Here is a 27,448-nt window from a genome sequence, read left to right on the forward strand (position 1 = left end):
CTAGGTTCTGTGCTTTTCTTCTCAGCTGTCTTCAGAGCCAGTGTAGTGTAGTGGTTGTGCTGGTTTAGAACTGGGAAGACCCATGTTCAAGTCCAATTTTAGTCATGGAAATTCACTGGATGGCTTTGTTCCAGCACTCTCCTTCAGCCCACCTTGCCTCACAGATGGCTGTTGTGGGGATAAAACTGAAAGATGATATCATATAAGCCATCTCAAGAGAGACTTAAAGCTAACTGATACAAATAAACATGAAAAACAACAACAATGAAATGACAAAAAGTGACTGAATAGCTGATATTTAGGGCATATATGCCTTCAGTATCTTCAATAGATTACTAGAAAGCTTTTAACTGCAGAGATCTGTAGGTGGAAACCATGTCACTTAAGTTATGGCATACATTCTACACTTGTATACATCCACAGAATAATTTCATAATTTATCCAGCTCAGAACTATGTTTTAAGTAAGCAGTTGTTAATTGTTCTATCCTTGGATAAGGAAGCATCCATCTCCACCAAATGGATGCTTGATATAAAACTGTAATGAAAGAACTGGGTTTTCTACAACATGGCCCCAAACCTTTTGAATGCCAGGGACCGGTTCTGTGGAGAGAGGTATTTTTCATGGACCGGAAGAGGCGTGGCTTTGCACGTTGCTTGTGTGAATGGGGCTTCGCTCATTTGCGTGGTTCAGTTTCTGGCGGGCCGCAGACCAGTGCTGGTCCGTGTACTGGGGATCCCTGTTCTACAAGCTAGGCACTAGACTCTCTGATAATCCAGTTTATGGGATTTTGAAAAGGTAACTGCATTTATTAGTTGTTTTGCAAGGAATGGAATGGGAAGGATGAAATTGCCATTACCCCAAACAACTCCAAAGCACCTGAAGGCAGGACAAGAAGCAACCGATGGAAACTAAGCAAGCAAGGAGAGCAGCAACCTAGAACTAAGGAGAAATTTCCTGACAGTTAGAACAATTAACCAGTGGAACAACCTGCCTCCAGAAACTATGAATGCTCCAACACTGGAGGTTTTTAAGAAGAGACTGGACAGCCATTTGTCTGAAATGGTAGGGGGTTGGACTAGATGACCTCCAAGGTCCCTTCCAACTCTATTATTATTATTATTATTATTGTTATTGTTGTTGTTGTTGTTGTTATTGTTATTACTGTTATTATTATTCTCAACTTACAAGCACCCTAAATTCAGGCCCCAATTATGATAATAAGGCAAGCATTACGTGGAACACAAATGTGAATAAAGAAGATACAGCCTTGTTTGTTTTGTATCTTCAAATTTTGTACCCTGATTTTTGTTTCTGTGTCAAACAATTGAAATAATAACTACATATTTGCATTGGTCCAATATTCTGATTTCTGCCTAGGGTTATTTTCATGATTTCCAGTGTGTTTTTCCCTGACATACCTGCCCTTGTATGGATGTTGTTTTTCACATTGTTTTGTGCATTATTCTAAAACTATTTTCTGTAGATGGGAAACACAGTGCCTAGCAATAAAAGTAATAATGTCTGCTGGCAAACACAATTCTGGGTACGATTTTTGGATAGAGGTTTTATGCCTTGAACAACCACATAACAGTCAGAAATCACTGCAGCATGATGAAATGACAACCCTACAGGTACAATAAAGGCCAAGAAGTGGTGGATGGCAACAGTGAGGACTCAGTTTCCCATATTTGAACAACCAACCAATTCTTTGGCTACAAGCTTATAATAAATCTATGCAGGAAGTCATCACCGATTTTAAAAAGTAAACTTAAGAGTCCATAGATTGACAATGCCGCCTAAGGTACTCACTAACATATTCAATGCTCCTTGCATTAGTAAATATACAGTATATAAATCCGTAGATTTGCCTCACATGTTCTGAGTAACTTGTTCCATTATACCTTTGGCCTTAAGTGTGATTTTTTTTTTAAAAAATGTTTAATTTAATCTTGAACATTTTGAATTGTTATTACGAAAATGACACATTAATGATTTTCCAATTCCAAGAAGATGACAGAGGTTATGAACATGTCCCCCAACCCACCCCCTCTGCTTTTCTTTCTTTGCCAGTCTTCCTCACTTCAGATAAGACAGTGATTTCAAGAGGGGGGTGGTATTTAAAATATGACCATCCATTACTCTATTCATTTCTTGCTCCTGTGGATTGTTTTAACAATTTTAAATATGGCATAACTGAAGTAAGAAACCAGAACTCTAGAAGATTATCTTCTCAGCTCCAGGCATACACATAAAACATATTGTTTCCCTCCTAATTACTAATGTTTCCAAGCAGTGCTCACGTTGCTAAGAATTTAACCTCTTGAAAAAGCACACCGAACAAATAGGACAGTAAAAATGGAATACTCAGAATAATATTGTCAGTTTACCTCCTTTTGTAATAGAACAGGGTGCTGAGAAAGGTTTACAGAGCAGAATCTAAAACAATTTTGAAGACGATATTCATAAACCAAAGGCACTAATACTTCAACTAAATCAGTTTGAGATTTGGATTAGAGATCTATGGTCATGGCCAAATTTAATTGAAAAGTAACTTGTGGGGGGAGGAGTTGAAGTTGACAAAGGCACAAATGCAGACTGTAGATTAACATCTTGATTTTTATCCTGTATATGCAGAGCAGCTGCAGCCCATATGTATATGCAAACAGCTTTTGAAGCAGTGGTGCAAGCCTTACAAAGGATGCAGCTGTTTTAAAGGTTCAAGGAAAGCTTCTTCACTCACCTTCACATGTTTTTCCGAAGGACCTCATTTCATAGTCTTTGCTGTACAACCTGTCCATTCATTCTCAACTCTACATTTTTGTGCCAATTTTCTTTGACATTTGAGATAATGTGTTTTACCAGGTGCTCCTATGGGGTTTTGACTATAGCTTATAGTTTTGGGTACAATTCTGGAATTGCCCTGCTTTCAATCATGCAGAACCCAGGCTGTTGAATGAATTGCTTTTGCTCAGGAGCAAAATTATCCCTCTAGCACTTCTGCATGCATGTCAGTCAAAATGTTGTATTTCCCCCCAAGTCTTCACTTCGAGTAGAAAACTGATCTATGTGCTGCTTAAAAAGTGGTAAATTTCTGAAGTCCCCATGGCCTTCATGTCATATAGTGTTCTATTCTATTAGGATGTCTACAGTTAGCAACAATTCAGGTTTGGTTCATAGGTCTTAATGAGAGCATTAAGCAAAATTCCTGTAACCTTCCTTTGTTAGCTTTTGAAATCTGCATTTGTTTGATTGATTGTGTCATCTCGTTAGAAGTAGTAGCTCACATTTTCCTGGGCGACATTGCCAGTATCAATCAGCAGTGAGCAGAAAGTGTATCTGCTACAAAACTGAGTTGTTCTCTGTGTTTACAAAGAAAATGAAATAAGTACCAAAGTGGAGCTGTTACTATTTCCTCCCTAAACCCATACTTTCAGAGGAGTATCCAGGGGAGTACATATATATATGGTGATAGTAAATGAGCACACCATAAAGTGTTTGAAAGAGTGAGGGTAAGCATACAAATAGTTCTCAACTTATAACTACAATTTGGACCAGAGTTACCATTGCTAAGCAAGACACTTGTTAAGTGAGACACATCTGATTTTGCGACCTTTGTTGCCAGATTTGCCAAGCAAATCATTGCTGTTGTTAAGAGAATCATGTACTTGTTAAGGCAATCTGACTTACCCCATTAACTTTGCTTGCTGGGTTAGGTCACAAATGGCAATCACATAACCCCAGCATGTTGCAACCATCATAAAGACATCATAAAGACATGGCTGCCAAGTGCCCAAATTTTGATCATGTGACTGTGGGGATGTTATAAGTATGAAGACTGATGTCACTTTTTTTCAATGCTGTTGTTTACGTAAAAAGCTCTCTAAATAAATGGATGTAAGTCAAGGATTACCTGTAAATAAAATGGATCTTAAATGTAAGAAAATATGAGTTATGAACAGATGTGCCCAGCTAGAATTTGCACTGAGAGTTAATAATAATAAAGTTGGAAGGGACCTTGGAGGTCTTCTAGTCCAACCCCCTTCCTGCTCAGGCAGGAAAGCCTATACCCTATACTATCCCTCTGTTAATGCAGCCTAGCACTGTGTTGGCTTTTTTGGCAGCTGCAACACTCTGCTGGTTATATTTAAGTGATTGTCCACTAGGACTCCAAGATCCCTCGCATAGTTGCTACTATTAAGCAAGGTACCAGCTATAATATACCTGTGCATTTGGTTTTTCTTGCCTAAATGTAGAACCTTACTTTGTAGAAACTTACATGATGAGATCCAATTTTACAACCATTTTACCACAGACATAAAACAAGTCTCTGCAGTCATTAAGTGAATCACTTGGTCATTAAACAAATAGCAATAGCATTTAGACTTATATACCACTCCATAGTCTTTATAGCACTCTCTGAGCAGTTTACCAATGTCGGCATATTGCTCCCAACAATCTGGTTCCTCATTTTACCAACCTTGGAAGGATGGAAGGCTGAGTCAACCTTGAGCCGGTCAGGATCGAACTCCTGGCTATGGACAAAGTTAGCCTGCAATACTGCACTCTAACCACTGTGCCACCATGGCTCATCTAGCAAATCTAACTTTACCAATATATGTGAAATGGTTGTTAAGAGTAAAGGTCATAAAGAACTTTTTCCATAGCCGTTGTAACTGTGAATTGTTATTAAACTAATAGTCATTAAGTTGAGGACTACCTCTATTTGCTCACAGCAAAGCAGAGAGACCAACTGTGAAACTTTAGCATTCAGAGTAGTAAAAGTAGTTACGACATTATAATGAACAGTGTTTCCAGATAACTTCCAGGAGTATTGTGACATAAACTCTTATAATCCCCAGCTAGTGTAATAATTCTTGATTAGGAATTCTGAAAACTGTAGTTCCAACACTGTTGTCAGGCATCAGCCTGAGGAAACCTGTGATTGAGACTCCTATTAATAGTAAATTGAATGAGGTGATATTTTTGCCTTGTGACCAAGGCTATGAAAAGAGAGGAAACAAGGATAGAAAATGGAAAGTGGAAACAATTACTATAATAACTTGTCTTACAGAAGGGGTTTATTTTAGGAAGATGAATCTTTGAGAGACCTTTCCACAACCCTCAGTTAAAATGCACAAAGATGATAATTTTATAAAGCAAAACAATGCTGTGGTTTCCTCAAACAGCTTCATCTTCAGCCTTTGGCTGCAGATTTGGCTTAATTTCCTTGATTCTTATTTAATCTACCCTCATCTTAACTCAAGAGACCCACACTTCTATTATTAAGTGGAACTGTAAATGGAAATACTCTTGGGAAGTGGTGTTTTTGATGAATAACACACATAGCTTTAAATTTCTGATAATGTAAAAGAAAAAGATTAAAAGACTTACGGGATTTCTTTTTCTTCTTCTTCTCTCTCTCTCTTTTTTAAATTAAGTCAGAAACATGTCTTCCTTTTTATGTAATACTGACAAGAGCTGATAAAACTTGTCACAATAGGTCTACGTTCTAATTCAGTCTGCTGATAACTTTTGGAAATAAGCTGTCACTGATCATGGAACATTTAGGCTACAGCCTGTTCTATTCAGAGAACCTGTTAACAGGGTTTTCAACCTGCCCTTTTGCAGAGGTGCTTCGGATGGACCTTTCCTGCTCTAAATACTTGGACATGTACCTCAAGCCAGTCAACAAAGGATTTGACTGATCAGAGATGTAAAGCTAGTTTTCACTATCCACGGTCAACGTGTTATCATGCATTTGTGATACACAACGTTTCTAAGGTTATTAGGCTTGCTTAGGCCAATGGAGGCATTTTTATTTCAGGGACTGACTAAAGTATTATGACCAATTCTGTGTCTTTTATGCAGAAATCATGACCATAGTGTAATTATAGCACGTTATGCCATAGTACAGCTGAGTCCAGCTGGGACCGTAGGACTGCTGTCCAGATATTCACTGTTACTAAGCAACATCAGGTTCTTGCTCAGCTCTGTTAAGATTTTTAGTCTTCGAATGGACTGCCCTTCATTCAAGTAGCCCCTTTAAATGGATGATTCTCCTCTGGCAATTGTTTAGGCTCCTTTCTCTCTATAAAAGAGAATACACATCCCTTACCTGACAGGTTACAGGTCTGGTAGATTTTAGAGGATAAAGGGTCAATTTGTATAGGGAGCCATGGGTCAAAAAAACATTGCTCTCTAGTGAAACACAACGTCACGTGACATGTTGCGAGGTATCGCAACTTTTTTCCCATTGCTGGAAATGGGGTGAGCGCAGTTTCACTATGATGCATCCGGCTCGTGAGCTGGCAGTTTGACATCCCTGTTCTAACCCAAGTAACTATTAATGACACACATAATTCATGCACAAGCTGGATAGTCATGCACAATCTTGGAGCCTGCCCATTATAGTTGTAAAGCCTGACAACTGGAAAATGGGTCTCTCTCTCTCTCTCTCTCTCTCTCTCTCTCTCTCTCTCTCTCACACACACACACACACACACGACTAACTCAATTTTACAGCCATTTTTGCATCAGTCATTAAGTGAATGCCAAAGCTGTAAAGCAAATGTTGCAGTTGTTAACTGAACCAATTATTTGCTATGAGTTAGTTTTGATGAAAACCAGAAGTAATTGCCAGTTTTCAGCAAAAATGCCATAAAATGTGGTCACATGACTGAGGGCTGCTGGGAAGGACCGTAAATGTGGGCCAGTTGCTTAGTGCTTGAAATGATGACATGTGACTGTGGTGATGTTGGCCATCAGTACTTTGGAACTGGGTCATAAATATCCTTATGGAAGTCCATTACAATTTTGATTGGTCACTAGCTGACTGGTCTTAAGTCAAAGACTACCTGTATATTTCATGCAAAATAAAAAATGTCTTTAGAATAAGCACTACAGTCACTGCTTACATCCCAAGCCAAGGTTGTGATTAAAATAAAAAAGACCAGAAATATATAGGGCAAGCCATGGTAACTTTCCATTTAAGCCCTGACTTCAAAAATATGGTGTAATTTACCAATAATAATCAGAAGGAAATAGGCACATTGGAGATCTGATCTAGATGTATTCTTAAAATGGGAACTGTAATTGCACAGCTCTGGGTCATGAAAATCTGACCCAAATCATAACTTCTATATAAAGATAATGGCCAGCATAAAAAGCCACTGTGATATTTATTAGACCTAAGCCCAGAGACATGACAACAAGATCCAATCGAGTTTGATCCTTTATCAGCTTAAATCTAATGAGAGAGAATCTTGCCAAACTCAAGCTACAACTTATTAGATCAGGGGTGGGCAATTGATTTTCCCAAGTGACCACATGAGAAACTGTGACTTGTTGTGGAGGACCAAACTAATAGGCTGGACTCAACTGCGTGCATGGTGTAATCTTATTTATATTTAATTTCTAATTTCCAATTGACCTCATGTGGGCCAGACAGAGACAGTGAAAGGGCTGGATGTGCGCTGGGGGGCGGGGGGTGTAACATGCCCAAGTCTGTACTAGATATATCCTCAGAAATTCTTCATTGTGGCTACCCTGAACCTCTTCCCCCCTCCTCCATTTAGTTCGGTCCTGTGCAATTTTTAAATCCTGGTCTCTCTCTGGGAAAGTTCTGTGTTGTCAAAAGTCTCCCCCACTGCTTCTGCAGGGGCATATTACATCATATATTTGCTTTTACGATTTCAGGTAAATTAGACCAGTTTTTATTTATTTATTAACTAGTAAAATTTGTATAACCATCTATCTCACGGACAGTGACTTTGGGTTGTGTACAACAATGAAGTAACAACTCTTCTTTTCTTTCCCCATGCTATTTCAGGGCCCATGGATTTTTAGAGGGAAAAAAAAAGAGGGACAACACTGTGTGTGGTGTTGAAGAAGACTGTGAAACTGAGGTACCTTTTCCATCACAACTCATCTCCTCCTTTCCCACCCCATCGATATTCTGTGTTTTCCCACGCGGTGCAAAGTTCTCAAAGTTATTGTAATGCATTTCAGCACTGCTGAATCCATACAGGTGTCGTGTCATGTCATGTGAACAGGGAGGACGATAGACAGCCAGGTTCAGTAATGTGGACTCTCTAGTGAGATTTGCACTGAAACACCCAGGATTCATCATCACTGGCTGGCTGGCTGGAGCTTCTCCGATCGATATTTCAGCATCATTTGGAAGACTCCAAGCTGCCCACCCCTTATGTACAGCAAGCTGAACAAATATTAAATGGGGAAATATGAGTCTTCTTTCTCTATTCTCTAGAACTATCTCCAGTTCTTATATAAACGAAATCAATGCCCTGTTATTTGGCAACTAAAAATACATGATGCCATTCGGTGTAGCAACTTATTTAAAAAAAAAATCAGTATCAGAACCAGTTGTGCTTCTTAACTTAAGGGTGAGGATTAGAGAGAGATTTCTACAAATGGAAGAAAGGTGGGGGAACATGTGGTACCTGTGCTATGTCCAAAATAAATTATAAGAATTCTCTGTATAAAATCAGAAAGCAGGTGAAAGGCAAAATAAAATCAAATGATTAAAAAAGAAATGAAATGGAAAGTGAAAAAAAATCTACTTCTAATTAGAATTAGTTTCTTTTTATGGTATTTCTCTTTAGTTACAGCAATCCCATGATACAAAGATTATTTATTTATTTTGAAAAGCTTGCTTTAAAATGTAGGAAAAACACCAGCACACATAATTAAACCCTGTGGGATTACGTGGCCTGTGTAAAAGGCAAATTCTCTCTCTCTCTCTCTCTCTCTCTTTTTTCCAAATTTATTTTATAATGAAGATGGCATCTTATTTAAGCTAATTTATCCTATTGAGTCTGGCAGAGACACTATTCTGAGCATTGGTAAAGGGACTAAGAAAGGGATTACTGAGCATTAAAAAGCCTCTAATTTACTCTGGGACAGGGATATCTGAATTTCAAATAAGCAGAAAGAAATATAAATGATGCATGATATATTTATGAACTGGGGCATAAAAGTGCCGAATTGGTTCATGCCAGCTCAGGGTTTTTCTCTACAAAACCTTTATTCGCACTGCAAATACAATTTCTGTGTTTCTTCATAGCCGTCTGCTGCTAACATAACATAATGTCACAGATGACTGGCTATGTGGTATTATAGGAAAACAAATAAAGCACACTACTAGTAGAGGAATGAATGTGTGTGTTTGTGTGTGTGTGTGTGTGTGTGTGTATGTATGCATGAGTATATCTACTGTGTTTTGTGTGCATTTGTGTATATATGTGTGTGTGTATGTATTTGTATGTATGTATATGTAAAACTCTGAACCAACAGTTTATCACAAGCTGTTTTAATGAACCTTTCCTAATGTAAATCCCAAAAGAGAAATACATATATTGCTAAATTTCTCCTGAATCCCAGTGGTGGGATTCAGCCAGTTCGCACCAGTTCAGCAGAACTGGTAGCTACTTTTTTTTGTTGCCCAGGCCCAGAATAGCAGCATCCACACAGAGAACCGGTTGTTCACGCATTTGAATCCCACCACTGCCTCCACCTCATTGCCCCAAACCATGAACAGGTTTGACATTTTAATTTATTTCTAAGACTTGCATTTTTCTGGGAGACTGGCGACAATGTAACAGCTCAAGCCAGCAATTTATTTATTATGCTGCTCATACCAATAACAGGGCTACAAGCTGGAACCTGCATTTCCCCTTGTTTATTTTTCATTGAGATCAATGTATTTGCAGAAATAAGTATTTCCAGCAATGTCATGGCGAACAAATTGAGCCCTGCTCATTCGCTACATAATCAGGTCTCTACATAAGTGGAATGAGCTAGATGGATGTAAAGAAGGGTCTAAATTAATGAATGGAAGAATTATATGTGAACTTAAAAGAAACCCTCACAAAATGTTGGTCATTGGCACAGAACACAAGCTTTCCCTATGTGTTTACAGTATAGAATTGATGGCAATTTTATAAACAGGGTAGGCTCTTCCTTGCAATTTTTTAAATGGGAACTGTCTAACACAATGTGATAACATTTTTGAATTTTTCAACTAAAGCTTGAGTGGAAACCCATTCCTCTGAAGCCCTCTTAAAACAAAACTGTTACAATACTTGTAGATCTAGCCCAGTGTGGTCTCAGTCATATATTTTGTATTTTTCAGAGGACATCATTCCCATCTGCTTTAGTCTGCTATGAAACTCTGAGTTCAGCAGACTCAGTTAAAGAAGGAAAAAGCAGAAGGACGAGTTGGTGGGGCAACAGCTAATGAACTAGCACCCCAACCCTCGGCTTTGAACATCTTTATACAATTCTTGTACGTAAACTTAACCCAGTGTTTCCAAGAGGCTACTGAATAGAAAATGCTATTTGTTCACATTGTTATCAATAAGGTAAGAGGCATTATTTATTTATTATTAACAAAATTTAAATGGCTGCCTATCTCACAGAGAGGGACTCTAGGCAGCATACAATAACAGTAATTACCTAAAACCATTATATAATGATTATTAGAAGAGATTAACCATGATAAAAGCAGAACTAAAAACAAGAAAAGGGAATAATAGAGGGGTGTTAATCATAATGAAGCCAACTCACACGTTCACTCGTACCTTGGGGTCCCTTGACCTATATCTTGAGGCACCTTAGAAAGCTCAGCAACGGTGAGGCTGACTTCATCTCTGGGGGATGGAGGAAGATTCCATAATGAAGGAGCTACAGTAGATAAGGTTCACCCACTTAGGGCCCACCGAATGTAGCTCCGTAGACCAGGGGTAGGCAACCTTGGCTCTTTTATGACTCGTGGACTTCAACTCCTAGAATTCCTGAGCCAGCATGGCTGGCTCCGGAATTCTGGGAGTTGAAGTCCACGAGTCATAAAAGAGCCAAGGTTGCCTACCCCTGCCCTAGACGAAGGAACCCATACTTTACCCATTCTGTTGGATCTGGTGGGATGGGCAGAGAAAATCAGGAAATGGTCTCTCAAATAACCAGGTCCCATGCCATGTAGTGCTTTAAAGATCAACACCAGCCCCTTGAACTGAACCCACAAACAAGCTGGTAACTAATGTAGGTTGCATAGCAGAGGGGTAACGTACACTCTACCAGAAACACACATAATTGCATTTTGCATCAGCTGAAGTATTCCAGATACTTTTCAGGGCCAGCCCTATATAGAACACATTGCAATAGTCCAACTGGGAGGTGAGCAGGGCATGAATGACCACAAGTAGGGCCCCATTAAAACCCACTGGGCCAAAGACTGCAGACATGAATCTGTAAAATAATCTGTACATATTGTCAAGACAGCACTTCAGGATGAGAGCTAAGGAGCTTGAAATAGCTATACTAGTCTCCCTTTAACTCTTTGTCAGTCACAAAATTTTGAATTTACAGTGACGTCTGCCCGCCTGGATCAAAAACGCAGAACAGACTGCTTTATATTGGTAGACCCAACACACACACACACACACACACACACGTGTGTGCGTGTGTGTTTGTGTGTGTGCATGTGTAAATTTTTTTGGATTGCTAACAAAGAATTAAAGGGAGACTGATATGTCTTGACGACATTTCGATGAGGTCCCACTCGTCATCTTATAAAAATCCAGGGATGAACTTATAATGAACTTGAATTTTATTGCTACCTAACTTATAGTTTGGAAGAAATGTTCTAGATGCTTTCAAAATAAATGCCTCCAATTTTCAGGAGACTGCTTCATAAAGGAGAGTTGAGAAAAAAATGACCCTCCAGATGTTGCTTATCTACAGCTCCAAGCAGCTCCAGCCAACAGAACTAATTGTGAGAAGCAGTGGAGCTGAAGTCCGTATCATCCAGAGAGTCACAGATTCCACAGCTTTGTAATTAGAAGCACAGTGGAGGTTAGAATTGGAGATTAGAACTCCTAAATAATGGCAAGTTCTTGAGTGGGCGATTTTTCAGATTTATTGGTGATTTGTGCATGCAATTGTACTAATGTGCTTCAAGGACTTCTCTACCCCACCTCTTTTTTTTCCCTTGTTTGCTGGAATCATGGCTAATGGCTGCTTTGGAAAAGGCTGGAGACGTTAATACTTTTTGGAAGTGTTATGCAATGACAGAACATCTCATATATATATATATATGCTTCAGAGATCTCTGGATTAGTACCAGGTGGCAGTTGTTGGGTAGTTGGCTATTTTATTGAATCATTACTGTACTTTGAAGGTAAAAGTTTAGACGTGAGGAACAAGGAAGACCTTGTATTACATAATAGTACAATTGAAATCTGATTTTGGCTCGTCCCAAACATCTACCCAAACTTCAATTTCAAGAGGATTATTGCTTCTCCCTAGCTATCAATGAAGCTGCAGCCAGATTTCTCTAAGATGTGACAATTACTATTTCTTCATAAGAATCTTAACACTATGGAAAAATAAACAAAGAAGGAATACTCAATATTTATACCAAACTTGTATATCCACTACTTATTTGGGTATTTCAAATCTTTATGAAGTCTTGACAAAAGAATGCATAAAAATACATAAAACAGCTGATCCTCTAGGCCGATTTCAATACACAAATAGAATCCTCTGATATATAATTCTGATGATTTCTCCTGGATAGGAATATGTGTTTTTACTTCCTTTATAGGAGATGCTTATATAAAGGCAAAATATCTTGCAAGGAGAATCTATTGTAGTTACCAAGTTATTCTTATGTAAAAATTTGCACAAAGTTAACAGTGATCTCTGTAATTACTGTATAAACTAAATGTTGAATAATCTGAAGCCCAGTGCTTGCATACAACCTACCAAAACTTTTCTTATGGTTCACTGAATACACTTCTACAAACTTTGTTGTTGTTAGCTGAGAAGTCATGTCCGGCCCATCGTGACCCTATGGACAACGTTCCTCCAGGCCTTCCTGTCCTCTACTATCTTCTGGAGTCCATTTAAGCTCACACCTACTGCTTCAGTGACTCCATCCAGCCACCTCATTCTCTGTCGTCCCCTTCTTCTATTGCCCTCAACCTTTCCCAGCATTAGGCTCTTCTCCAGTGAGTCCTTCCTTCTCATTAGGTGGCCAAAGTATTTGAGTTTTAGCTTCAGGATCTGGCCTTCTAAAGAGCAGTCAGGGTTGATCTCCTCTAGGACTGACCGGTTTGATCGCCTTGGAGTCCAAGGGACTCGCAGGAGTCTTCTCCAGCACCACAGTTCAAAGGCCTCAATTCTTTGGCGCTCAGCCTTCTTTATGGTCCAACTTTCACTGTCATACATTGCAACTGGGAAGACCATAGCCTTGACTATACGCACTTTTGTTGACAGGGTGATGTCTCTGCTTTTTAGTGTGCTGTCTAGATTTGCCATGGCTTTCCTCCCAAGGAGCAAGCGTCTTTTAATTTCTTGGCTACAGTCCCCATCTGCAGTGATCTTGGAGCCCAGGAAAATAAAATCTGTCACTACCTCCATTTCTTCCCCATTTATTTGCCAGGAATTGAGAGGGCCGGATGCCATGATCTTGGTTTTCTTAATGTTAAGTTTCAACCCAAGTTTTGCACTCTCTTTCTTCACCCGCAACAAGAGGCTCTTTAGTTCCTCTTCACTTTCTGCCATTAGAGTGGTATCATCTGCATATCTTAGGTTGTTGATATTTCTTCCGGCAATCTTAATTCCAACTTTTGATTCATCTAGCCCTGCCTTTCTCATGATGTGCTCTGCATATATATCCAGGCAGTCCTTCGGGAGAAGGGCGGTATAAAAATTTAAATAAATAAATAAATAAATAAATAAATAAATAAATAAATAAATAAATAAACAGGCAGGGTGACAGTATACAGCCTTGCCGGGCTCCTTTCCCAATTTTGAACCAATCGTTGGTTCCGTGTCCAGTTCTCACTGTTGCTTCTTGGCCCGCATATAGGTTTCTCAAGAGACAAATAAGATGGTCTGGTACACCCATCTCTTTTAAGAACTTGCCACAGTTTGTTATGATCCACACAATCAAAGGCTTTAGCATAGTCAATGAAGCAGAAGTAGATGTTTTTCTGGAACTCCCTAGCTTTTTCCATGATCCAGCATATGTTGGCAATTTGATCTCTAGTTCCTCTGCCTCTTTGAAATCCTGCCTGTACTTCTGGTAGTTCTCGATCCACATACTGCTACAAACATTACTGGTTGGAATTGAACATGGGGAAGCCAGATTCATTTAACAACCATGCAACTAATTTAACACCTGCAGGGATTCACTTAACAAATACAGCAAGAAAAGTCATAAAATGGGAGAAAACTCACTTAACAAATTTCTCGCTTAGCAAGGTAAGTTCTGAGTTCAATTGTGGTTGTAAGTTGAGTACTACCTGTACTATAACTTTCTCATTTACTGGTAATTAGTTTGTTTGGGATCTAACACCATGCTATAATTTGCTGATTCACAAACAAAGAGAAACATCATACTCTAGAAGACTACACAAATTTGATTTTTTTTTAAACTTAGCTAAAGTTTAAGGCCTTTCATATACAGTACTGGGGTTTGTTGAAACATATGGTGGTTTTTTTTAAAAAAAACAACAACCCATGAAGGAATCGGTGGTGTATGAGTTTGTACAGTTTAAAAACCAAGGTCATGAGTCTGGATGGTTTAAAGTAATAACATTAAAGCTAATCATTTTTTAGTTGTATTTCTCATTTAGGTGGTGTGAGTGGTTGAGTCTCTTTCGATTCACATAAGTGCTGAGCTCAGTTACAGCATAATGTCCAAAATGATCCAACCCATTGACCATGAGAAGACCAATGGATTGAAAATAGAGAATGGATTTCTGCAATATCCTAATCTTTATGAACCTAACACATTTGACAACTCAGCAATAACAAGTTTTTAAAAAATCATTCCCACTCAGTCATCACACATTAATTTTCCTGAAAGTTTTTATAAATTCCATAATAGCTGTATTTTTAAAGCTTGGTCAGCTTATCTGACCAATTTCCCTATTGCTAAAGCTTGGAAAATCTAATTTTCTAACTACAATGTGTGAGTATTTGCGTGTGACTACATATGTATAGTTCTTTTTCAGAATTGTTGAACAAAATAAGTTCTTGTAGAAGAACTTTCAGTTCTGCCTTACCTAACTTTATACAGGGCACTGCTGGTGGAGTTGTCTTCTGCTGATGCCAGCAAAAGCAGAGTGAAGGGATCTGCTGACAAGTTATCCTCTTGACTTATATTTCCCCTTGCTATTTCAAGTCTACCAGGACACTAATTCATTCTCTCTTCCCTTTGGAAAAACTAGGCTGCTTTAAAACGTTGGCTCTCCTTTCCCAACCTCACTCCCTCTGCCACCCCATTACTTCAGGGCTGCCTCTGCTTGTTCTCAGAGGGTGAAGATCACTTTGTAGCCACATTGGTTCCTTTTCCAGATGTGTGCTTGATTTGGATCTTTTTTCGTTTTCCCATGGCTATAAACAAAGAAAAGGAGGTGGAGTGGAAGAGAGGTGGTGAAAATGTGCTTGGGTTGAAGCCATAACACGTTTCTCTTTCACCTGGAGAAGCTGATGCAGCTGAAGCTATCTAAAGATGAAAAGCCATTCTCGCCCACCCCATACATCACTCAGTTCCAAGTGAATGAACAAAGAACTAGAGGTCTGCAAAACATTTGGGACTAACCTTTTTTGATTCAGGAATCCTGAATCCTGACCAAAAACCTTTGTGTCTGAAATGGGCTGTTCTGATCTCAGGTCGAATAAAGTCTGATAAAATCAAAAGCGCCCATTTTAACATTGGGACACCTGAAGTTGGAATGGAATGTTTGGGTATTGGCAGAGGATGATGTGAAAATGTTTTGGACATCTCTGCAAAGCAGTTATGGCCACATCCATGTCAAAACCTTATTGTTTTGCAAAGCCAATCTAGAATGTCTTTTGAGTACCACAAGATCATGCATAACATTTAACAGAATTGTATGTGCTGTGTCGTGGTCAAACAAAATGATTCACTGGTAAGGATATACCATTTTTCAGAGTTTCACTTTGGCAATGCCCCTTATAAAAGCTATGGAATTTCTCTTTCAAGGGATCAAGACTATTGATATTATAATGCAGTCTTCCTAATCTATGGTCCAAAATGTCTTTAGACTGTAAGTCCCGGAATTCTCAGCAAGCCCCTTTAGTCCTAACATATTTGGAAGCCAACAGATTAGGGGAAGGCTACAATAATTGCTCTCCATGAATTTGGTTCCTTAACATATAGAGAGTATCAGGTGTTCATAAGGCAAAGATATTTCAAAATGAGAAAACAGTTTTTAAAAAGTTTCACTATGTATGTACCGGCGTATCTTATTCTTAATTCACATTATCCATTGCAGGGAAGCGAGGAACGTTTTGCTGTCAAGTAAGGATAGTAAAATCTTAATAAATAAAAGATGCTTCACCATTTCTTATTTAGTGTAACAAGGCCATAAGCCAAGAACTCAAAAAACTGTTCCTTCATTAAAATCTTTTTTACTCATCTCAAAGAAAATTGCAAGTAGAAAGAAAAATATCTTTCTTGCCTTATTTTTAAAATGATTACACTCCTGGCACTCCTATTCTCAAACCTTAAATCAAGCTGTTAAAATTTACACAAACCTTTAAAGACTCCTAGTAAAGCAGATTTGAAAAATAAAAATAAACTGAAGGTACCACCTCATCAAACGTTTGATAAAACCTTAAATAACATTTACACATATATTATATTCCAAACTGCTATATTAAGCAAGAGCTGAGGTTATTATTTTGTTGGTGTTTCCAAATAAATTAAAAACATTTATCTTTTTTTTTTTTAAAAAAAACCCTGTTCTAAAATACCTAATTAACTTTGCATCCAAGTATAAGTATGGTGCAATGTTTATCCTGGTTAGAACCAAAGAATAGCTCGAAATGAGCTGTAAGAAATTATTGGTTCCAGCTTCGTGACATTTTGAATTTTTAAAAATTGAAATTTAAACAAAGTGGATGCCACCATGATTAATGTGAATGCCTAGGAAGGCTGGCAGTAGCAAAAATGGGGTGTGGGGAGATTTCACTCATTAAAGATGAAAAGGTGTGTCAACCTTAAAAGCAGTAACATCAACTGATTCATTTATTTTAACCTTTTGTTAAATTGCTGTATTTATCTGGCAGGGGAGCTATCCTGATCATGAAGTATTTGAACTGCATTATATTGATTTAAACATCATAAGCTTAAGACAAATGTATCTGGGAGAATCCTGAAGGAAGGGAACAATTATCCTGAAGGCTAACGTATTTTAGCCTAAGAAACATATTGCATCTGCTTTCATTACATTCTCTTTCATCTAAAAGGCAAATCCATTGATAACACATAACGACCATAATGGTTCATAAAAACCAAAGCCCATGAAAGATCCAGATTTAAAAGCAATTGAGTCTCTTTCAACCAAGCTCTCTCAGCATCAGCCCTCCACAGATTTAATGTTAGAAGAAGACTATAATGAGAGCTAGGTATTCTTGTATATGAAAGCAAAATAAAATAAAATACATGTCAATTCTTGGAACAAAGGACAAAAGTGTAACACATCTGGTGCTGGGTAGAATACAAACTCCCGGATTGGTTTGAAAGATTTAAATTCCAACAGGGGCAAAACAAGCCAGTTTTACATTTCTTCTCAATCCATTTTACTCCTTCATTTTAATAACACTTTGTGATGAGTAGATGAAATTTGAAAATACGGAAATATTATGCAGCCAAGTAGTCTTCACGCTTTTTGAGGAGTATCTGCTTTCTCAATCTCCTCAATTAATTTTAGAGGGAGGGAATGGAAAAATGAGAAGGGTTTTTATCTGTAGTTATAGTAATTGCTCCAATTCATTGACTTAAGCTTGAATTCCTATTGAGGATAATCCTATTTTTTCCTCATGGGAAAAGAAAGAAGACTTCATTTATGACTTCATTTTTTCAAATATACTTTCCCCTTGCTTTTCAAAAACCATGTCTACCTTTGGTGGGACTACTTACCCGCATAATCTGTTCTTGCATAATGTCCATCTTCTGACTTTGTAGTGGCAGTTGTGTTATCTGAAAGACATTGCATTTGTTTACTTTGGTTGCAAACTGACATCAAATCCCTTGCTAGGGTAAATGGTTCTCTTGCATTTTAAAATCACAGCTGTGATTCACAGTTTAGCTTTATACCAGTGATGAAATGTAAGAAGGCTTTGGTTGCTTTCCTTCTAAAGCCAATGCAATCATTTTACCAAAGCTTATACAAAAGTACACAAGAATTTACAGGATTAGGCCAAGATTCTCCCTAGTTCATCCTTCTGTTTCTCTTCATAGCCACCCAGATAAGATACTCACATACAGGTGAAAGAGATAGAATTTTCTTGCAGCAGGAAATAATACAAGTCAAAGTCATATTGAGCTTTCAAGACCAATAATCCTTGATAGACAAGTCCTTCATTAATTTATCTAATCCCTTTTAATGTTATCAATTTAGTGGCCATTGTCACATTTTGTACCACCTCAGATAAACTGAAAAGGATTTAAATTTGAAATGCCTCAGGGGTTAGATTTCTCTTGGTTGGAACAGGAATATTTTGACTTATTTAGTTCTCAATCTATATTATCTGAACAGTTTCATGAAAGCTATGGGGATTGTACTTAATATCTGAGGGAGCTCAACTACATAATTATGGATAGTTTCCCAATTGCTGTGAGGAATGTGGCTTTTACTTGCATTTGAATGGAAGTCTTGATGGACATAACTGATTGAATGTTTATTAGAAGAAAAAAACCAATAGTTAATACAAGAGGCTTGAATTTCTGATGCAATGTAATGACAATTTGCATTGTATGCATATTATATTACATTTACAAAATTATGGATATTTTGTAAATTATAATGACTATACAAGAATAGCTCAAAAGAATCATATAAACATTTAATAATACACCTCTATCAAAAACTGTGGAAGTAAAGCATTATTATGAACCATTTATATAGGTAAAGGTAAAGGTTCCCCCGCATGTGCGTGCTAGTTGTTTCCAACTCTAGGGGCCAGTGCTCATCTCCGTTTCAAAGCCGAAGAGCCAGCGCTTGTCTAAGGACGTCTCCGTGTCATGTGGCTGGCATGACTAGATGCCAAAGGTGTACAGAACGCTGTTACCTTCCAACTGTAGTGGTCCCTATTTTTCTACTTGCATTTTTACGTGCTTTCGAACTGCTAGGTTGGCATAAGTTGGGATGAGTAACAGGTGCTCACTCTGTTACATGGCACTCAGGATTCGACCCGCCAAACTGCCGAACATCTGATTGACAAGCTCAGTGTCCTAACCCGCTGAGCCACCGCGTCCCTTACCATTTATATAGTCAGGCTATATTTGTGGATTTTCCCCAGTCATTCAGCTAATTTTTAAAAGTATAAATAAATGAGTAAACAATGTGTAAATTATGAACACCTTTCTTTTCTTTTCATTTTTTTAATACAGTTGAACAAATCAGAAGTTCTTGGCAATAAATGAACCTTCCAACTAAACAAAATCTGACAGAAATTCCAAATGAACTGTTTTATTCAATTAAGAGAGCTTAAGAGAAGTTGTTATATTTGAGAGAGTCAGCTGTTTCCCTCTAGAATTAAAAATCCAGAGTAGATTATGCAAGGAGGAGAAATGAGAAACAGCAGTCATGTATGAAATGATTAAAACTAGTCTGTACTCTGTCAGTCTTATTTTTTGAACAGACATGCATGGGCTATATTGAAACCCTGGAAAGTAAATCTTTTTTCTGTTACACATCATTCTATTACATACTGGGGGAAAAATGAAATTCAGTAGTCAGAACAAATTATTTACTTATAGGATCTCTGTTCCATTGGAGAGCAGGAAATCAAATTGATGAACCATTTGTGCTTGACCAAGGCATAGAAATGCCTGGTTTTGCCTGATCTTGGAAGCCCAGCAGTTGCACAGTTGGTATTTATAGAGAAGATCTTAAGTCTGTAGGTTATCAAAAACGCTTCTCTGAAGGCAGAAATGGCAAACATTTATTTATTTATTTAGCGTATGGCTGGTCACACACAGAATTAAAAGCACTTCATATTTACAAGTTAGAACAGTTAAAACAATTTTTTTAAAAAAGAAGCAATTATAAAACCTAAGAGGAAAACACAAATAACATTTCAGAGTTTAATGTCGAGTTTGAAGATCCAGTCAGTAGCTGCCGTTGTTACGCAGAGGAAGTCCTTAAAATCTCCTGGGTATCTTCTATTAGTGCATTCCCTCACTATATGTTGGATAGTCTGTCGGGGAGCCCTGCAATCACATTGTGTTGAAGGTGTCTTTCCCCATTTATACAGAGAATCGGCACACACCCCATGAGTCGTTCTAATTCTATTGTATGTCACCCGTATGTGTCGGGGTAGATTAAATCCTGGAGGTATACTATTAGGATTAATATGCTCAGAAATATCTAGGGAGGTATAGCTACTCCATGCTTCCATCCACTTTTGTATAGTGCTCTGATGTTTGGCTAGCAGCTTAAGCGCTGTGAGGAGTGGTGGATTTCTTGACTTTAATCGACATCTTAAGAGATCAGAGGTATAGGCATGAATGGGTAGAGAGGAGTTTAGCAGGATCTTACGATACTCCCGAATGAGAGCTTCTTGTCATCGTAAGTGCGGGGGAAGTATGTGGCTAAGAACTGGTAGCCAGTGAATAGGTGTAGATTTTATGCACCCAGTAATTAATCTCATCGTATGGTTGAGTTGAACATCAACAAGTCTTGTATGTGAGCTGTTTATCCATACAGGTGCGCAGTATTCCGCTACAGAGTCGCAAAGCCCAAGGGCTGCGCATTGAAGAGTTGGAGCTGAAGCTCCCCAAGTTGTTCCGCATAGTTTTTGCAGAATGTTGTTTCTGCTGTTAACCTTGGCAGCCATATTCTGAATATGTTTTTTAAAAGACAGGGTCCTGTCGAAGGTGACCCCCAGATATTTTGGAGTTGCCTCATATGGGAGCAATTTGTTATTTAGGTATACATTGAGTTCTCTTTTTGGCAGTTTATTATTAAGGTGGAAACATGATGTGACTGTCTAACTTACGCTTGGGATTAGTCTCCATTGGTGGAAGTATGTGCTCAGAGTTGTAAGGTCGGCTGTAAGTATACCTTCTGTAACTTCGATGTCCTTGTGGCTATATGCTAATGCCAAGTCATCAGCGTAAGAGAACTTTGTTGATAGCGTGGGTGGTATATCGGAAATATATAAGTTGAATAAGGATGGGGCCAATACAGAGCCCTGAGGGAGTCCATTATTCAGATGTCTTTGCTTACTAATTTTATCACCCATGATGACTTGAAAGGTCCTTGCTGACAGCATGTTATTTATTAGGTGACCCATGGTCCTACAAGGGACAGCGTGGAGGAATTTGCTTAATAGACCATCCCTCCACACTGTATCGTATGCTGCAGTGAGATCCACAAATACAACACATGTTTTCAATTTATTCTGATAGCTGCTTTCAATGTGGCTAGTAAGACTAAGGACTTGATCGGCACAGCTCCAATAAGATCTAAACCCAGCCTGTTCAATCGGTATTTGTTCGTTAATTTTCTGTCCAATTCTGTTAAGTATCAACCTTTCAAGTAGTTTATAACAAACACTTAACAGAGCAATGGGGCGATAGTTTTCTGGCTTGTTGCTTTCTTTTCCAGGTTTTAATATGCCGATTACCTTGGTTCTCTTAAATTCTGGAGGGAGCTTACTGGAAGTTAGGATATCTGTGTAGAATTTTGCCAGCCATTCTCTTGTGCGAGGCCCAGAGTGGATGATAAATTCAGGCATTACTCCATCAAAACCAGGAGATTTTCCAGCTTTGTCATTCTTCAGGGCAGTATCTATTTCAGCCACTTGGAAGGGCAAACAAATTCATTCTGTTAACAGGAAAACTACAGCATTGTGTTCATGAAGTCACAAAGAATCCATCTGGATTCCAAGGAGATGTAACTATACATACTGCAAAGAAAAAAACCCAAACCTTCCAGCTTCTGATCTTGGTAGGTAAAACAGTGGAGTTTGTCAGTCAGGATTCTATTCCTACTGGAGTGAAGACATATCAAAAGCCCTTTCAGATCTCTCAGAATATTCTGGAGAGGTCAGGGACTGAAGAGGCAGGGCGCTCCTGCATAGCAGATATTGCTCGTAGTCCAATGTCCCTCACATATTTTTTAAATTTTCTTGGGTGAGTATTGTGTGCCTGAACAGAGCTATGATAATGAAGGCACGCTGTGTGTCTTTGAGGGTATTTTTTGGCTAGTTGAATATTTCCTTGCACTCTATTCACAGATCTATGGCTGGATCTCATCCGTACCCAGAACAAATGTGCAGTTAATGTCTGGTTGCCAGAATCCACTTTGGACTTGAACACGTTCTATGCAACAATAGAAAACTTTATGTTCTCCATATGTTGTAGTACAATTCCAAATTAAGGCAGAGAAGCTAAATCTTGGTCTGACCCTGCTCTACTTGGAACTGGGGTCTGTTACGATCAGCTGCTGCCAACTGTTAATGGAAGCTTTGTATACGTACAGATATCACCTGACAGAACCTTGGATTAGGGCCTTGATTCAGAAGTTCCTTTCAGGTTTTTCTTTAACAATGACAAACAACCTAAATGGAGCTTTTCTGTGACAACATAAGGGGGAATGAGGGAAAGCGGAGCTACGTAGATATTTTCAGAGGTACAAATTTGTCAGAAAAAATGGAAGTTTTTTTTTTAGAATCTTAGAGAAACAAAGTTGTGTCCCCTACATTCTCACTTGGAATCAAAGTATTTCATCTCCCACAATTTGTAGCCACCTTCCATAATTTGGTGCTCTCCAGATTCTTATTCTCTCCAGCCACCAAGGCCAATGATAAGGGTTATAACTCAAAACATCTGGAAGGCAGATTGAAACCCTGAGATGATACAGAGCACTTTCAAGGGAGGCAGTGGGAACAGGAGGAGAACTGCAACCACCACAACTGCTAATAGAGTACATTTCCAATCTCACTAGGGCAGGGTTCCCCAATCCCCAGGCTGTGGACCTATACTGGTCCCTGGGCTGTTAGGAACCAGGCCGCGAAAGTGCTGGGCAAGCAAGCGAAGCTTCACCTGCGCAGGCACGGGATGTAGTGTGCACATGAAACCATCCTCCCCTGGTTCGTGGAAGATAATTTTTCTTTCAAAACCGGTCACTGTTACCAGAACGGTTGGGAACCACTGCCCTAGAGCTTATCACCTCTCAGTATTGTCAAAGGGATCTTTCTTTCTGCAAAGGCTTGTAAATCCACACGTGTGTGTTTCTGTGTTCATGGAATATTTTAAAGTTAGCTCAATATATGCTGTTGACCCAGCGTGTAGACTTCAATTTATTTTTAAAAGTCTGGTACATCTCCTGCCTTTGCTTCTTACACTGTTTGGGTATAGCATACGTACTGTCAAAAATCTAGGTTAACATACAAAGACTCCAGCAATCCAGTTGTTTATTTTCTGTTTCAACTGAATGTAAAGATGCGGAATAACTCTACCCTTGGCTGTGAGCCATAATAAAAAGAACATTATTGTCACACCTGTTCATAGCCTGAAAATCTATGGAAAACATAAGGAATGTCTAATACTGCAATAATTCATGCCAGCTCCCTCTGTCCCAGTTCTCTTTCTCTTAAACATAACAGAATAAAAACGGGGCGCTATCTTCCAACTGAATTTTGCTAGGAGCATTACCTTGACATCGGCCCAAAGACATGACTTCAATTTTCTCCTGTTTCTGACATGATGCCTCTTTGATCTGACACGCATTATCGTAAGACCTTCCATCGGAAGCACAGAGAGGATTGAAGTTGGTTTGTGAACAGTCAATGTTGCACACACACCTGAAAAGATAAAAAAATAACTCAGGTAAAAATAAAATAAAATAAAATGCATCAGTTTACAATAGAAGAAAGGAATTTCACTCAAAAATAAACGACACCAATAATAAATTAAGAAGAAGTACTGTGATTTTGCTAGGGCTTTACAATTATGATGTGAATCAAGTGAAAGAGAGGGCTGGCAGAGGACTAGGGACTAGAAAAGAAAGCTAAAATGAAAGTATTTTAACACAGGTAGTCCTCAACATACCACAGTTCATGTAGTGACCGTTTGAAGTTACAATGGCCCTGAAAAAAGTGATTTATGACCATTTTTCATGCTTACGGCTGTGGCAGCATCCCTGTGAGTCACGTGATGAAAATTTGGACGTTTGGCAACTGACAATTTATTTATGACCTTTGCTGTGTCCCAGGAGGTCCAGTGATCCCCTTTTATGACCTTCTGACAAGCAAAGCCAATGGGGAAGCCAGATTCACTTAAAAACCGTGTTGCTAACTTAACAACTGCAGTGATTCACTTAACAACTGCGGCAAGAAAGGTTGTAAAATGGGGCCAAAATTGACTGGGACAAACAGAAATATTGGGCTTAATTGTGGTGGTAAGTCGAGGACTACCTGTACTGCCATGAAAAGGCCTTTCCTGACTCCATACCATCCAGATATTCATCTGAGCCAGGACAGAGGAGGAGGCTGTGATCAGGGCCTTTTTTATTTTTTATAGTAGCACTTTGTTCAAGAAAACCTTTCAGTGGAGAGCCTCCTTTGAGTGAATCTTTATTTATTAGTTACCCTAGGCTTTGAAAACTTCCATTTCAAGTAGCACTTGCTATTAATTTCATATGACTGATCTATCCAATTGCATTGTGCTAACTATATTGCTTTACTGTTCGGAAATGTCGTTGTTTTTTTTTTTGCAAATGTCTAAAAATACAAGTCTTGGATATTATTTGACTGGAAATTTTTGAGAATTTCATAAAGTTTCTACATACCCCTCTGCAATATAGTGGAACAACCTGCCTCCAGAAGCTGTGAATGCTCCAACACTGGAAGTTTTTAAGAAGAGACTGGACAGCCATTTGTCCGAAATGGTATAGGATTTCTATTCTATTCTATTCTATTCTATTCTATTCTATTCTATTCTATTCTATTCTATTCTATTCTATTCTATTCTATTCTATTCTATTCTATTCTATTCTATTCTATGCTTTTCTATGCTATTTCTACATTATATAATATACCATAATATACAGGAAGATATATTTAGTTTAGAGTTTTTGTCTCACATTTATTGTATCACAACACTTAATAATTGTTTATTCAGGACACATTTAGGAATGCACATATCATAGTATATATACACACATACACAGACATATATAAAATACACTAATAAATGTATCATAATTATATACTAATTCATACAATAAAAGACCTATTTGAATACTTAATTGGTCACAGTGCCAGATTTTGTGAACGCTAATCTTTTTATTTCGATTCTTTTTTTGCAATGGGAATCACCTACTAAATGTTCTTTGTGACTTAAATTTTATGCATGGTTAACCTCAGCTAAAATATGCACCAATTACAACATGATATTCCTGTGTTCTAATTTATAACTGACGTTTCTGCTATCACTATTCCATAGAAGAAGCACAAAGAAATATGTCCATAGGGGGTGGGGAACTCTTGCAACCTAAAACTGTAATAAAGAGGCAAAGATGTAACAAAATTAAAGAATGGTCATCTGTTTTTTTTTTATTACGATGTACTTTTTTATTATGATGTATTTTGAGAAAATTCAGACTAATTACTCTGTGTTTGTTTGTATCTGTGCATGTATATGTATTATTTAAATCTCTGCAAGGTTGCAAAAATTTAAAAAGGCAAGAAATGCTAAATCAGCAGCAGTACTAACCTCACTGCATTGCTTTTCCTATATAATTTATGGAACTCATTTCCAGGTGTAAATAGTAACAAATTAAAGAACAGAAAGAGGCAGGGATAATAACATTTATTTGCACATTTAGGAGCAAAATAATGAAATGGAGACCTGTGAAAGGGCAGCTAAAGAATGAGATTTCAGAAGGAAAAGTGTAGCGAGTTCCCATTTCCATTTCAGATAACCACAGGTTCTCTAGAGAGAGCCACAGAAAACGGGCAGGATCTACTACGCATAGCAATTCAAAGCCATCTCCCAGCATCTGACAAGTGCCCGACTGAATTAATTTTAAGGTGCCAGTTATTAAAGCCAAAAGGTTTAGCTCCTAGTGAAACTGATGAGAACCTATTTATGATTTTCCGCAGGGCAGCTCCACGTTCCTATACTGTAAACAGTACAGGTAGACTGTTTTACTGAATCCTGGAAGCTGGCATATATAGTGATCTTAGAGGCACGTTGTCTACAACTATATATTTGTGCTTGAGACACTGCTGTCACACAAGTATACAACATTTCTATAGAAAGGGGTTATTAAGACTGGTTTTCAATATGACTTCGTTTGGTATTTTCAAGTCAAAGTTGGCACAGGGCAATTGCTGAGGGGAAAGGGAGAGGTTTCCAAGCTGAGCCATGCTGGCTCAGGAATTCTGGGAGTTGAAGTCCACGAGTCATAAAAGAGCCAAAGTTGCCTACCCCTGGCCTAGGCAAATCCCTGTTGTTATGTTCACAGTATTCTTCAGAAGTGGCTTGCCATTGCCTCCTTCCTAGGGCTGAGAGACAGAGAGTGGCTCAAAGTCACCCAGCTGGCTTTGTATTTAAGGCAGGATTAGGACTCACAGGATCCAAATTCTAGCCTGATGCTTTAACCACTACACCAAACTGGCTTTCCTCTCAATATACTGTATAGCGGAAAATATCACGTAAGAACAGGGGTTCCCAACTCCTGGTCTGTGGACTAGTACTGGGCCGCGGCATGCCAACAACTGGTCCGCACAAACAAGCAAAGCCCCATCCATGGGGTGCAGGCAGCACACAAAACCACAGCCCCTCTAGTCCGTGGAAAAACCTCTCTCCACGTAACCGGTCCCTGGTGCCCAAAAGGTTGGGGAATTCTGCTCTAGAATGTAGCTCAGCACACGCTATTGACAACTGAACATCCACGTCAAAGGATTTTATACAGATCAAAGTAAGTCTCACAAAGTTTTGTGAAGTATTTTGGTATGTAATCTGCATATTGTTGTAAGCCGCCCTGAGTCCCTTGGGAGATAGGGCAGCATATAAGTCCCAAAAATAAATAAATAAATAAATAAATAAATAAATAAATAAATAAATAGTGCCTTTGATTTACATGATGCTTTGATGAAGCCTTTAGCCTTTCAAACTTGAGCAGAATTAATCCTAAGATTAAATTTAAGTCTCATACCTCACTCAAAGTGGGCTCTAGTGTGCAATGCAAACTGATGGCATCGTTGACTGGTGATGCACTAAGACCAGTTGTAGTATCTGTATGTAACCTGATAGCTATCCGGGATGGTATTTGGGAGCTGAGAGGTGCTGTTCTAAATTCCAAATTCTTCGACAGAATCCTAGTCTTTGGAATAGAACTGAATCAGAATGCAAAGCTGATCACTTTGCATTTTG

General features: G+C 38.5%; 1 protein-coding gene across 1 annotated transcript in view; it reads right to left on the reverse strand.

Moving 5' to 3' along the window:
* TMEFF2 (transmembrane protein with EGF like and two follistatin like domains 2) overlaps nucleotides 1–27,448 on the reverse strand; it is a 270,268-nt gene that overhangs the window by 36,065 nt on the left and 206,755 nt on the right. The window contains exons 6-7 of the mRNA XM_081314466.1: nucleotides 23,723–23,871; nucleotides 17,978–18,037 (exon numbers count right to left, since the gene is read on the reverse strand). Of these exons, the coding sequence (XP_081170592.1) occupies nucleotides 17,978–18,037; nucleotides 23,723–23,871 (209 nt within the window). The remainder of the gene's footprint in view (nucleotides 1–17,977; nucleotides 18,038–23,722; nucleotides 23,872–27,448) is intronic.

This window comes from Vipera berus, assembly GCF_964194415.1.
Source record: "Vipera berus genome assembly, chromosome: 1".
Taxonomy (NCBI): domain Eukaryota; kingdom Metazoa; phylum Chordata; class Lepidosauria; order Squamata; family Viperidae; genus Vipera; species Vipera berus.